The sequence below is a fragment of the Borostomias antarcticus genome (genome assembly GCF_949987555.1).
Source record: "Borostomias antarcticus genome assembly, chromosome: 10".
Taxonomy (NCBI): Eukaryota; Metazoa; Chordata; class Actinopteri; order Stomiiformes; family Stomiidae; genus Borostomias; species Borostomias antarcticus.
The window spans coordinates 26,092,801-26,105,620 of NC_140243.1; the positions used below are offsets into that span (position 1 = coordinate 26,092,801).

At 41.9% G+C, this 12,820-nt stretch overlaps 1 protein-coding gene across 1 annotated transcript in view; it reads left to right on the plus strand.

The window, feature by feature from the left end:
* The window catches only part of LOC311314346 (meprin A subunit beta-like), a gene marked incomplete at both ends in the record, with an annotated part of 45,067 nt that overhangs the window by 15,054 nt on the left and 17,193 nt on the right, over window positions 1-12,820 (plus strand). Inside the window, 4 exons of the mRNA XM_084444683.1 lie at window positions 922-1,374; window positions 1,543-1,716; window positions 4,013-4,085; window positions 4,944-5,066. Coding sequence (XP_084300809.1) covers window positions 922-1,374; window positions 1,543-1,716; window positions 4,013-4,085; window positions 4,944-5,066 — 823 coding nt within the window. The remainder of the gene's footprint in view (window positions 1-921; window positions 1,375-1,542; window positions 1,717-4,012; window positions 4,086-4,943; window positions 5,067-12,820) is intronic.

The following is a 12,820-nucleotide window of genomic DNA, read 5'->3' on the forward strand; positions in this document are numbered from 1 at the left end:
TTCCTGAATCCCCTCTGAGGATTGATCTACACATCTACAACGGTCGCGTCAATACAAGTCAATGGATTTCATAAAATGATCAATGAAACCCTACAGGATTCATACTTTGCGGCGAATTTGATGTCAGAATACCAACGGACACCAATTACCTCCTCGGTGAGCTTCTTGTCTTTGAAATCGAGAGTTTAACATGTTTTTGAATGATTTTTCAAGGTGCCCACCCACATCCATTGTATGACCTAAACGGTGGTGGAGCAATTATCAACTTTCTCAAAAGTGCTAGTTTTGTCAACTTTTCGATCTGAATCATTGTATATGATCATAAGTAACCTTAAAACAGGGCTAAACATGATTTTTCCCTTCCTTTACTACTCCTTTAAAGTTCCACGGACTAGTACAGGACTTGGCAGGACAGCATTTACTTATGCAGCCCCAAAGTCCTGGAATGACATTCAGTCCAAGTTAAAGTTGGAAGTTCTTCCTTCCTTCACGGAATTTAAATGCCTGATTTCATTTCTTTATAATACATTTAGAGAAATTGAGAGTTTAACATGTTTTTTGAATGCTTTTTCAAGGAGCCCACCCACATCCATTGTATGACCAAAACGGTGGTAGAGCAATTATCAGACTTTCTCAAAAGTTCGAGTTTTGTCAGCGTTTTGATCTGAACCATTGTATATGATCATAAGTAACCTTAAAACAAGGCTAAACATGCATTTTCCCTTTACTACTTCTTTAAGTCGCCAAGGGGTCTGTAAAGTCGCCAGATATAGTGACAAAGTCGCCAAGTTGGCAACACTGTGAATACCGCACGCACAGGCTCAGCCACCTGGAGGCACGCAGGAAGCGAGCATTGAACAATCCCACAATGTCAACATCAAATATTTCTCTTTCTATCTTCTCCCTCTTTGTCTCTCCCAGGTCCTCCGACTCACCACTGGCAGCTTCATCATGTACCCCTGAACGCCACCAGCAGCTTCCAGGTGGAGTTTGAGGTGCATAAGGGAGCAGGAAATTCTACAGGAGGGTTCTCCATCGATGACATCAACCTGTCAGAGACAGAGTGCCCACATTTTACCTGGCAGATCAAGGACTTTGAGAACCGTCTGACAACCAGCTACGACACCTTTCTGTACAGCCCTCGGCTGTACTCCAGAGAAGGTTATGCCTATCAGATAGCATTGAGATTGTTGTTTAGACGCTATGTTGGCATCTACATGCGTCTGGTGTCTGGTCAGTATGATGACCAGCTCCAGTGGCCTTGTCTTTGGAGGCAGGTGACCTTCCTGTCTCTGGACCAGAACCCCCAAATCCAGCTGCAGATGTCCAAGCAGTTCAGCTTCACCACAGACCCCTCTGTGACAGACTCTGATGGTGAGCTTCATGAGCAAATACGATGTCAAGATAGTAATATTACAGTCCAACAACAACTGTCCATCAACAGCTCTACTGTGCAACAGTTAGAACATATTTCAAGGAAATGGACAACATTTACAAAATATTCTTGTTCTATTGAGTCATTCAATTCTCTACTGTTGCCAGGAAGTTCTATTTGGGACAACCCTCGTAAAGTAGGAAGAAACTACACTGACGAGAACAATGAGGAGTTCCTTGCCAACACTCTGTATGGAAGAGCATTATTCAGGGGGCTACAAGACATGAAGACCAGTCACATCCTGAAGGGAGGCGACGCCATCTTCCTCATCACGTTCCAAGGTTAGCCGGCAAAAGGCTTAGTACTCCACTGTAGCACTGAGGTAAATGGTAAATGGACTGCACTTATATAATGCTTTTATCCAAAGCTTTACAATGGCCTCTCATTCACCCATTTACACACACATTCACACACCAATGGCGGCAGCTGCCATGCAAGGTGCTAGCCTGCTCATTGGGAGCAATTTGGGGTTCAGTGTCTTGCCCAAGGACACTTCGACATGTGGACAGGAGGCGACGGGATTCAAACTGCCAACCCTACGATCATTGGACGACCCGCTCATAAGTCGTTCCTTTTTTCCTCCTCGACCCGCTGAGGTCTTTCCTTTACTGAGGTTCTTTTAGTGATATGATTGGTAAAATTAAGCATCTCAAACAAACTGAATGTTAGACAACCCTTAAACATAGCCACCATTGCTTTAAGAGGGAGAGAGTTGAATTGTGTCTATTGTCATCAGTGTCTTGAAGGTATCCACTCATGCAACATTTATGCAACTTATTTATTCTCCTCCCAGATATCTCCCCTCTCCTTCAGAACAACTCACTCCCATGCCCAACGTTGCCACCTGTGAGGTTCTCTCAGCTACTAGGGAATCGTGATGAGGGTCCATGTTCCACCAGGTATGACATAGAGTTCTTATGCGAAGCTGTTTTTGAAAGTACCGTAAATCCTCTAATAGTGGCTGTGGCCTTTATTTACTGAGCTGCAGAGAGCCCCAGGCCTTTATTGGAGGCAGGCCTATATAAGAGGCAGGCCTTTATTTCTTAAAATTAAACTCTCATGGATATAATACTTAATTTGAGGACTTTTATTGCAAAAATGTTGCACAAACCAAAAAGTATGCCCTATGTCATCCAACAAAACAAATCAAAGAGGCCTACCGGTATGTAAACAGAAAGTGAAAGTTAAGTGGAAGTGGCTATGTTAACGCCCACTCTGAGGCGACAACACCACAAAAACTGTAAATGTATAAAACCAGGCAACGTTTGGTGATAACAATTTAGCTTTCTTTGTAGCTCAAAGTGTCCTCTAAACAATTCCGGTTTTCAAATCTAGCGGCGATGAGTCGGTTTTAAACTGGGTTGCTAATTTGGAATCCTGGAGGGGGATTCCAAATATCCATTCCAAATTTAACTCCCATCCCACCAACTCCTATATCCATTCCAAATTTAACTCCCATTCCACCAACTCCTATGTACAGTAACGTTGGTAAAGTAATATGGAATTCTAATACAATGACGAGGCATCGCCAAGCAATGTTTTCAGGGCGACACTTCACAGAATTCATAGTGATGATTTGTGGTCGTTTTTATATTGCTAAATATGCACATAAGCTGAAAATATGAAGGTAGACTCTCTATGATATGTAATTGTAGGAGAGTGGGTTAATTTTCCGTTGCAGTTGAAAATGTCACTAGCACAAGCCCAGAAATCAGTCTTGTCACTGCGTTTGGGCGTTACGACCACCACTCCCGAGTGTGGGCGTTAAGACCACCAACTAATACTTCTAGCTCCAAGCTAACTTTCTTCTGCCCACCACCAGTATGGGGTTAGATCTGTTTCAATACTTGTCAATATACACCACATGTTTCACAAATGTTTTTTGGTGATTCACAAATACATTTGTGTGGTTCACAAATAAATTCTTGTTTCATAAATGTTAATATCATGGTAGGTTCTCCAGTAACACCTGCAAATCTTAGTCTGAACAAGTCAACACACCATCCATTCCTCAACTGCACTCTGCAACCCTGGAGGACAACAGCACAGATGAGACCACAAGCATGGTGTTCCTCACGGTAAAATGCTTCTAACACCCTTAGAATGAGTGTAAATGTATCAGCTGAGAATTTAGGGGAAATTTTCTTTACAAGTCTAAAATTCAGAGTGCATTGACATCACATCAGCCATACTTGGGCTAGAAGGTGCCCATGTAAAGGTGAATTGAGCATCTACGGTAGTTGTAGAAGATACATTTGACTCCCATTATTTATTTTAATTGTATTGGGAACCTATATGGTGTGATCAAAATGTCCTTTAGCCTACTTCATAAAAAAGGGCAATAAAAAAGACAAAAGGGAATCGAAAGTGTGACTGAAAATGTAAGGTCCCTTCCCTAAACTCTGGACTTCAATTAATCCCCTAACAAAATAAGAAACCGAAGCTGAGTGACGGAACCAAAACAAAACGCGCACACTGATTGGTCAGAGCTGCCTTGTAATCTGATTGGCTGGAGATGAGGCAGGGTACATTTTTTCTAAACGTTTCATAATTCGCTTTCTGGTTCGTGTCTCCCAGGTGCCAGTAAATACAAGCGCCCAGGTGCCAGTAAATACAAGCGCCCAGGTGCCAGTAAATACAAGCGGTGCAAGTAAATACAAGCGGGGCACATGTTTGTGAGTTTGAAATATATTTGTGAACCACAAAAAAACATTTGTGAAACAAGAATTTATTTGTGAATCACAAATAACCTGGCCGGAGGCATTATGGTTTCAGGTTGTCTGTCCGTCCGTCCGTCCGATGTTTGTTAATGCAATATCTCGTGAACACATTGATGTAATTTCTTCCCCTTTGGTAGAAATGTTCACTGGCACTGAAGGATGAACTGCTTAGATCGTGGGGGTCAAAGGTCAAAGTTCAAGGTCACTATGACCTCACAAAATTTGTTTTTGGCCTGCTGAACACAATATCTCAAGAAAGGCTTAACGGAATTTGTTCATATTTGGGTAAAATGTTGAGTTGGACTCAAGGATTAACTGTTTACATTGTGGAGGTCAAAGGTCAAGGGTTACTGACCTCAAAAAAGATGATTTTGGGCTGCTGAACACGATATCTCAAGAACGGCTTGACAGAATTTGTACATATTTGGCCAAAATGTCCAATTGGACTTAATTAGATTAATTTGATTAGATTTTGGTATTCAAATGTCAAAGGTCAAGGTCACTGTGACAAATTTTAGGCACTTTTGAACGGTAACGATAATGCTAATGCTAGCTAACGCTAATGTTAACACTAGCTAGCTAATGCTAGAGTTAGCATTAGTTAGCTAGCATTAGCATTAGGTTAGGTTAGCAGTTCGTTAGGGTTAGGGTTAGTTAGGTTAACTGCAACTTGCATTGTTGGGTGTAGGCATTTAGCCGCTACACATTTTTTCTAGTTTTTCTTTCCTTCTTGGAGGCAAAACCTAATATTGGTCATCTCGTAAACATTTCTCTATCCTTCATTGTAGATTCATTACCACCACTCTGGCTCCTCCAACAACCACCACTCTGGCTCCTCCAACAACCACCACTCATCCCCCTCTAATAACCACCACGCTGCCCCCTCCCACAACAACTGATGAAGATAACAGGTACTGACAACCTCCAGATTATTACCAGCCACTAGTTTTGCACATAAATAGATGAACTCTCAGCATTATCCTGCCAATTTCTCTTCTGTTCATTCACTGCACAGCTGTTTACACACATACTTTAAACAACAGCACAATTGGTCAATTTAGTTTAGGGGCTCTAGAGACACAGGGTTTGGAGTGGGGGATGTGGGGAGAGAGCCCGCAATGTACCAAACTGCCCCGCCGGCTCTGACCCAAGGCATGCACCAGAGAGCCGCCCACACATGGCCGCCCATTCACCTCCATTCATTTGGACTTGTTTAATCATGGCGAAGATCAACTGCTTTGAATTAGCTAGTCATGCTGGTAACACTTTATAATAAGTTCACACTATAGAGCATTTATTAAATACTTAATTCATCATTTTTTAAGCATTATTCATTTATTATTCCACATTAGTTAAAATGTACCAACACATTTATAAAGCTTTTATTGTTCATTAATAAGCTAATGTAAAATGTGTTTATTCACTGTTTTTTCATGCTTTATAAACAATGTATTTAGCATTTGTAAACTACATATATCAATTACAAACAAGTTTTTCATGAGTTGTTAATGGTTCATCAGGTTGTTTATAATGTGGAAGTTAATGATTGACAAACTATTTATGAGTGCTTGACGCATGCATTTATCCATGTAATGAATTAGACATGCACAAATTGTTAGTAAGTGGGTTAATCGATGATTTTTAAGATATTATAGAAGAAGATTTATAAACACTTTATAATGCTGTAATACATGATGAGTTCAAGTAGTTATAAAACATTTACTAGGCGGTTGGTAAAGTATTATGTTGGAGTTGATCTAAAGTGTATGCTTTACACAGCATTTATTGATGAGATATTAAGGCTGGCAATGCAATTGCGATCGATTTCAACTAGTCTTCAGTATTTTTTTTATTTATTGCACAGGGGTGGTTTTGAACCCTGGTGTACTGCAGTGCAAACACCTGTCTAAACCATTAGGCCACCAAAAACAGTGACGCAACTTGACTTTCTTTAGTGCCTTTATACAATCTAACTGGTTGCGCAATATCGGAATCAGGCTTGAATTTTGGATTTAGACCATGGGCACACATTACTTAAACCAGACATTTTAATCAGTAGCCCAGTGCATAGCATTTTGATATCTTAATGTAACATATTAAAATTCATGAAACCAACGTCTGTTTACTAGGGAGCTTCCTAGGCGCATGTGGAGAAAAAAGTAAATTTTGCATTTTTGTGCCTGGTGACGCACCAAAGATAGCAAATGTCCGGTTGTCACTCCCTCCCTCCCTTTGTCGGGTTGTTAACTTGCAGTTCTATGTTGCTACCACAAGAGGCACTGTTTTTTTTGTGCATGGCTGTAAGCCAGCGCACCTGTTCACAGTTAGAATGAGGAGTCCATGTATAGCTTCATAGGAGAGATAACGTGTTGGTGTACTTACTTGAGACTGATGGTAGGTAGCCTGTGTGTTGTTGTTGTAGGCTAGTAGTTATATTACTATAGTTGTTATTGTGTGTTAACAAATGTCCCTTCGGGATGACATTGCTACTATCTGATAGTCCACCCGAAAGGACCCCTTACGGTCAAAATAAGTTCCAGGTAGGAATCGAACTGTTTAGACGCTCTAAGATACCATTACCCTACAAAGGCACTATATAGAGGGGAAGAATAGGCTTCAGCACCTGCGAAGTTGAGCGCAGTGTCATTTGCATGTGCAAATTGGTTTGTCGAAGCATGGCTATCACCCCAACTCATTATCTTTGAAATTGCATTCATTACAAGGGGTAAATACATGTTTTGTAGGCCCTAGTGTAGGTTTGTAGGCCATAGTGTAGGCCTCCGACTTTTTTTTCTTTCTTTTTTCTTCACATGCGCCTACAAAGCTCCCTAGTATACAGACGTTGGTTTCATTAATTTGAATATGTTACATTAAGATATTAAAATGATATGCACAGGGCTACTGATTTAAATGTCTGATTTAAGTAACGCATGTCAATGGTCAAAATCCAAAATTCAAGACTGCTTCCGATATTGCGCAACCAGATGGATTGTATAAAGGCACTAAAGAAAGTTAATTTGCATCACTGTTTTTGGTGGCCTAATGGTCTCGACAAGTGTTTGCACTGCAGTAGACCAGGGACCAAAACCACCCATGTGCAATAAAAAAAAACACTGCAGACTAGTTGAAATCAATCGCAATTGTATTGCCAGCCTTAATATCTCATTAGTAAATGCTGTGTAAAGCATAGATAGTTTACACTTTAAATCAACTCCCACATATTACTTTACCAACGACCTAGTAAATGCTTTATAACTACTTGAATTCATCACGAATTACAGCATTATTAAGTGTTTATAAAGCATCTATTAACCCACTTACTAACCATGTGTGCATGTCTAATTCATTTCATGCGTAAATGCATGCATAAGGTACTTATACTTTGTCAATCATTAATTTCCATGTTATAAACAACCTGATGAACCATTAACAACTCATGAAAAACGTGTTTAATTGATATGATACGTAATTTACAAATGGTAAATGCATTGTTTATGAAGTAGGAAAAAACAGTGAATAAACACATTTTATATTAACTTATTAATGAAGAATAAAACCTTTATAAATGTATTAATACATGTCTTTATAATGTGTAATAATGAATGAATAACGCTTTGTCAATGATGGATTAAGTATTAACTAGGGCTGCGAGCAGCAGTGAGCGGGCCCTCGCACCCCACGCGTGTCGGGGTGTGGCGCCGTTAAAGGGTGTGCTATTTCGGTGTGCAGTACTGAGAGAAACTTCCTGTCACTAGTAGGTGGCGCTCTAAGCTTGACTCAATACCGAAGCATAGATGTGTTCAGGACGGTACCTTGATGAAGTGTGAGACATGTTGAGTAAATGGAATAACGTATGGAGGAGTTATGAGGACTTCCTGTTTCACCAATAGGTGGCGCTGTAAGTATGACGCAATACTGACACATAGATGTGTTCAGGACAGAACCGTCATGAAGCGTGAGATATATCGGACAAATCGGATAATGTATGGAGGAGTTATGAGGACTTCCTGTTTTACCAATAGGTGGCGCTATAAGTATGACGCAATACTGACACAAAGATGTGTTCAGGACAGAACCTTCATGAAGCGTGAGATATATCGGACAAATCGGATAATGTATGGAGGAGTTATGAGGACGTACTGTTTCACCAATAGGTGGCGCTATAAGTATGACGCAATACTGACACATAGATGTGTTCAGGACAGAACTGTCATGAAGCGTGAGACATATCAGACAAATCGGATAATGTATGGAGGAGTTATGAGGACGTACTGTTTCACCAATAGGTGGCGCTATAAGTATGACGCAATACTGACACATAGATGTGTTCAGGACAGAACCGTCATGAAGCGTGAGATAAATCGGACAAATCGGATAATGTAAGGAGGAGTTATGAGGACTTCCTGTTTCACCAATAGGTGGCGCTATAAGTATGACGCAATACTGACACATAGATGTGTTCAGGACAGAACCGTCATGAAGCGTGAGATATATCGGACAAATCGGATAATGTATGGAGGAGTTATGAGGACTTCCTGTTTTAACAATAGGTGGCGCTATAAGTATGACGCAATACTGACACATAGATGTGTTCAGGACAGAACCTTCATGAAGCGTGAGATATATCGGACGAATTGGATAATGTATGGAGGAGTTATGAGGACTTCCTGTTTCACCAATAGGTGGCGCTATAAGTATGATGCAATACTGACACATAGATGTGTTCAGGACAGAACCTTCATGAAGCGTGAGATATATCGGACGAATTGGATAATGTATGGAGGAGTTATGAGGACTTCCTGTTTCACCAATAGGTGGCGCTATAAGTATGACGCAATACTGACACATAGATGTGTTCAGGACAGAACCGTCATGAAGCGTGAGATATATCGGACAAATTGGATAATGTATGGAGGAGTTATGAGGACTTCGTGTTTTATGGCGAAATGTCAAACTTTGGCAGGGCGCCACGGCAAGGGTGTTTGGTGAAAACTCAATTTTTTTGATAACTTTTGATCACAAAGGTCTTAAGATGAAGCTGACCCGATATGAAGTTGATCGGATGAAATCTGTAGGAGGAGTTCGTCGAAGTACGAGGCATGGAAATGGTCAAAACAAGGACAAAATGGCACATTAAGAGCAAAATGGCGGACTTCCTGTTGCATGTTGGGTATAGCTCCAAGAGACATTTAAGTGTGGCTCGATGAAATACATATGCCCACCGAATTTCGTTAGCCTACATCAAACTGAAAGGTGGGGCTCGCCATTTTAAACTTTCCAGGGGGCGCTCTTGAGCCGTTTTGCCACGCCCATTTCCGTCACCCATGAATTATCAAATTTTTCACCGGGACTGACGTATCTGCAAAGTTTCATCCGTTTTCATCGATGTTCAGGCCGCCTAAAAGGCATTTGTTTGGAGTAAAGGAGAAGAAGAAGGAGAAGAAGGAGAAGAATAATAATCCTTCGAGTTTCAATAGGGCCTCGCACCGCCAGTGCTCGGGCCCTAACTAGTGCTGCGAGCAGCAGTGAGCGGGCCCTCGCACCCCACGCGTGTCGGGGTGCTGCGCCGTTAAAAGCTGTGCTATTTCGGTGTGCAGTACTGAGAGAAACTTCCTGTCACCAGTAGGTGGCGCTCTAGGCGTGACTCAATACTGATGCATAGATGTGTTCAGGACGGTACCTTGATGAAGCATGAGAAATGTTGAGTAAATTGGACAATGTATGTAGGAGTTATGATGACTTCCTGCTTGACCTGTAGGCGGCGCTATAAGTAGGACTCAATACTAACCACAGATGTGTTCAGGACGCGACCTTCATCAAGCTTGAGCAATGTGGTGTAAATCGGATAACATATGTAGGAGTTATGAGGACTTCCTGTTTCACCAGCAGGCGGCGCTGTAGGAATGACGCAATACTGACTTACAGAAGTGTTGAAGATGAGACCTTCATCAAGCATGAGCAATTTTGAGTAAATCGGATAACATATGTAGGAGTTATGAGTACTTCCTGTTTCACCAGTAGGTGGCGCTGTAAGTGTGACTCAATACCGATGCATAGATGTGTTCAGAAGGTGACCTTCATGAAGCGTCAGTAATTTGGTGCAAATCGGATGATGTATGCAGGAGTTATGAGGAATTCCTGTTTCACCAATAGGTGGCGCTATAAGTATGATGCAATACTGACACATAGATGTGTTCAGGACAGAACTGTCATGAAGCGTGAGACATATCGGACTAATCGGATAATGTATGGAGGAGTTATGAGGACGTACTGTTTCACCAATAGGTGGCGCTATAAGTATGACGCAATACTGACACATAGATGTGTTCAGGACAGAACCGTCATGAAGCGTGAGATATATCCGACAAATCGGATAATGTATGGAGGAGTTATGGGGACATCCTGTTTCACCAATAGGTGGCGCTATAAGTATGACGCAATACTGACACATAGATGTGTTCAGGACAGAACCGTCATGAAGCGTGAGATATATCGGACAAATCGGATAATGTATGGAGGAGTTATGAGGACTTCCTGTTTCACCAATAGGTGGCGCTATAAGTATGACGCAATACTGACACATAGATGTGTTCAGGACAGAACCGTCATGAAGCGTGAGATATATCGGACAAATCGGATAATGTATGGAGGAGTTATGGGGACTTCCTGTTTCACCAATAGGTGGCGCTATAAGTATGACGCAATACTGACACATAGATGTGTTCAGGACAGAACCGTCATGAAGCATGAGATATATCGGACAAATTGGATAATTTATGGAGGAGTTATGAGGACTTCCTGTTTCACCAATAGGTGGCGCTATAAGTATGACGCAATACTGACACATAGATGTGTTCAGGACAGAACCGTCATGAAGCGTGAGATATATCGGACAAATTGGATAATGTATGGAGGAGTTATGAGGACTTCCTGTTTCACCAATAGGTGGCGCTATAAGTATGACGCAATACTGCCACATAGATGTGTTCAGGACAGAACCGTCATGAAGCGTGAGATATATCGGATTAATTGGATAATGTATGGAGGAGTTATGAGGACTTCCTGTTTCACCAATAGGTGGCGCTATAAGTATGACGCAATACTGACACATAGATGTGTTCAGGACAGAACCGTCATGAAGCGTGAGATATATCGGACAAATTGGATAATGTATGGAGGAGTTATGAGGACTTCGTGTTTTATGGCGAAATGTCAAACTTTGGCAGGGCGCCACGGCAAGGGTGTTTGGTGAAAACTCAATTTTTTTGATAACTTTTGATCACAAAGGTCTTAAGATGAAGCTGACCCGATATGAAGTTGATCGGATGAAATCTGTAGGAGGAGTTCGTCGAAGTACGAGGCATGGAAATGGTCAAAACAAGGACAAAATGGCACATTAAGAGCAAAATGGCGGACTTCCTGTTGCATGTTGGGTATAGCTCCAAGAGACATTTAAGTGTGGCTCGATGAAATACATATGCCCACCGAATTTCGTTAGCCTACATCAAACTGAAAGGTGGGGCTCGCCATTTGAAACTTTCCAGGGGGCGCTCTTGAGCCGTTTTGCCACGCCCATTTCCGTCACCCATGAATTATCAAATTTTTCACCGGGACTGACGTATCTGCAAAGTTTCATCCGTTTTCATCGATGTTCAGGCCGCCTAAAAGGCATTTGTTTGGAGTAAAGGAGAAGAAGGAGAATAATAATAATCCTTCGAGTTTCAATAGGGCCTCGCACCGCCAGTGCTCGGGCCCTAACTAGTGCTGCGAGCAGCAGTGAGCGGGCCCTCGCACCCCATGCGGGTCGGGGTGTGGCGCCGTCAAAGGGTGTGCTATTTCGGTGTCCAGTACTGAGAGAAACTTCCTGTCACCAGTAGGTGGCGCTCTAAGCGTGACTCAATACCGATGCATAGATGTGTTCAGGACAGTACCTTGATGAAGCGTGAGAAATGTTGTGTAAATCAGACAATGTATGTAGGAGTTATGATGACTTCCTGTAAGCAGTAGGTGGCGCTATTAGTATGACCCAATGCTCACGCACAGATGTGTTCAGGATGCGACCTTCAACAACCCTGAGCAATTTGGAGTAAATGGGATAACGTATGTAGAAGTTATGAGGACTTCCTGCTTGACCTGTAGGCGGCGCTATAAGTATGACTCAATACTGACCTACAGATGTGTTCAGGATGTGACCTTCATCAACCCTGAGCAATTAGGAGTAAATGGGATAACATATGTAGGAGTTATCAGTACTTCCTGTTTCACCAGTAGGTGGCGCTGTAAGTGTGACTCAATACCGACGCATAGATGTGTTCAGAATGTCACCTTCATGAAGCATCAGGAATTTGGTGCAAATCGGATGATGTATGCAGGAGTTATGAGGACTTCCTGTTTCACCAATAGGTGGCGCTATAAGTATGACGCAATACTGACACATAGATGTGTTCAGGACAGAACCGTCATGAAGCGTGAGATATATCGGACAAATTGGATAATGTATGGAGGAGTTATGAGGACTTCCTGTTTCACCAATAGGTGGCGCTATAAGTATGACGCAATACTGACACATAGATGTGTTCAGGACAGAACCGTCATGAAGCGTGAGATATATCGGACAAATTGGATAATGTATGGAGGAGTTATGAGGACTTCCTGTTTCACCAAT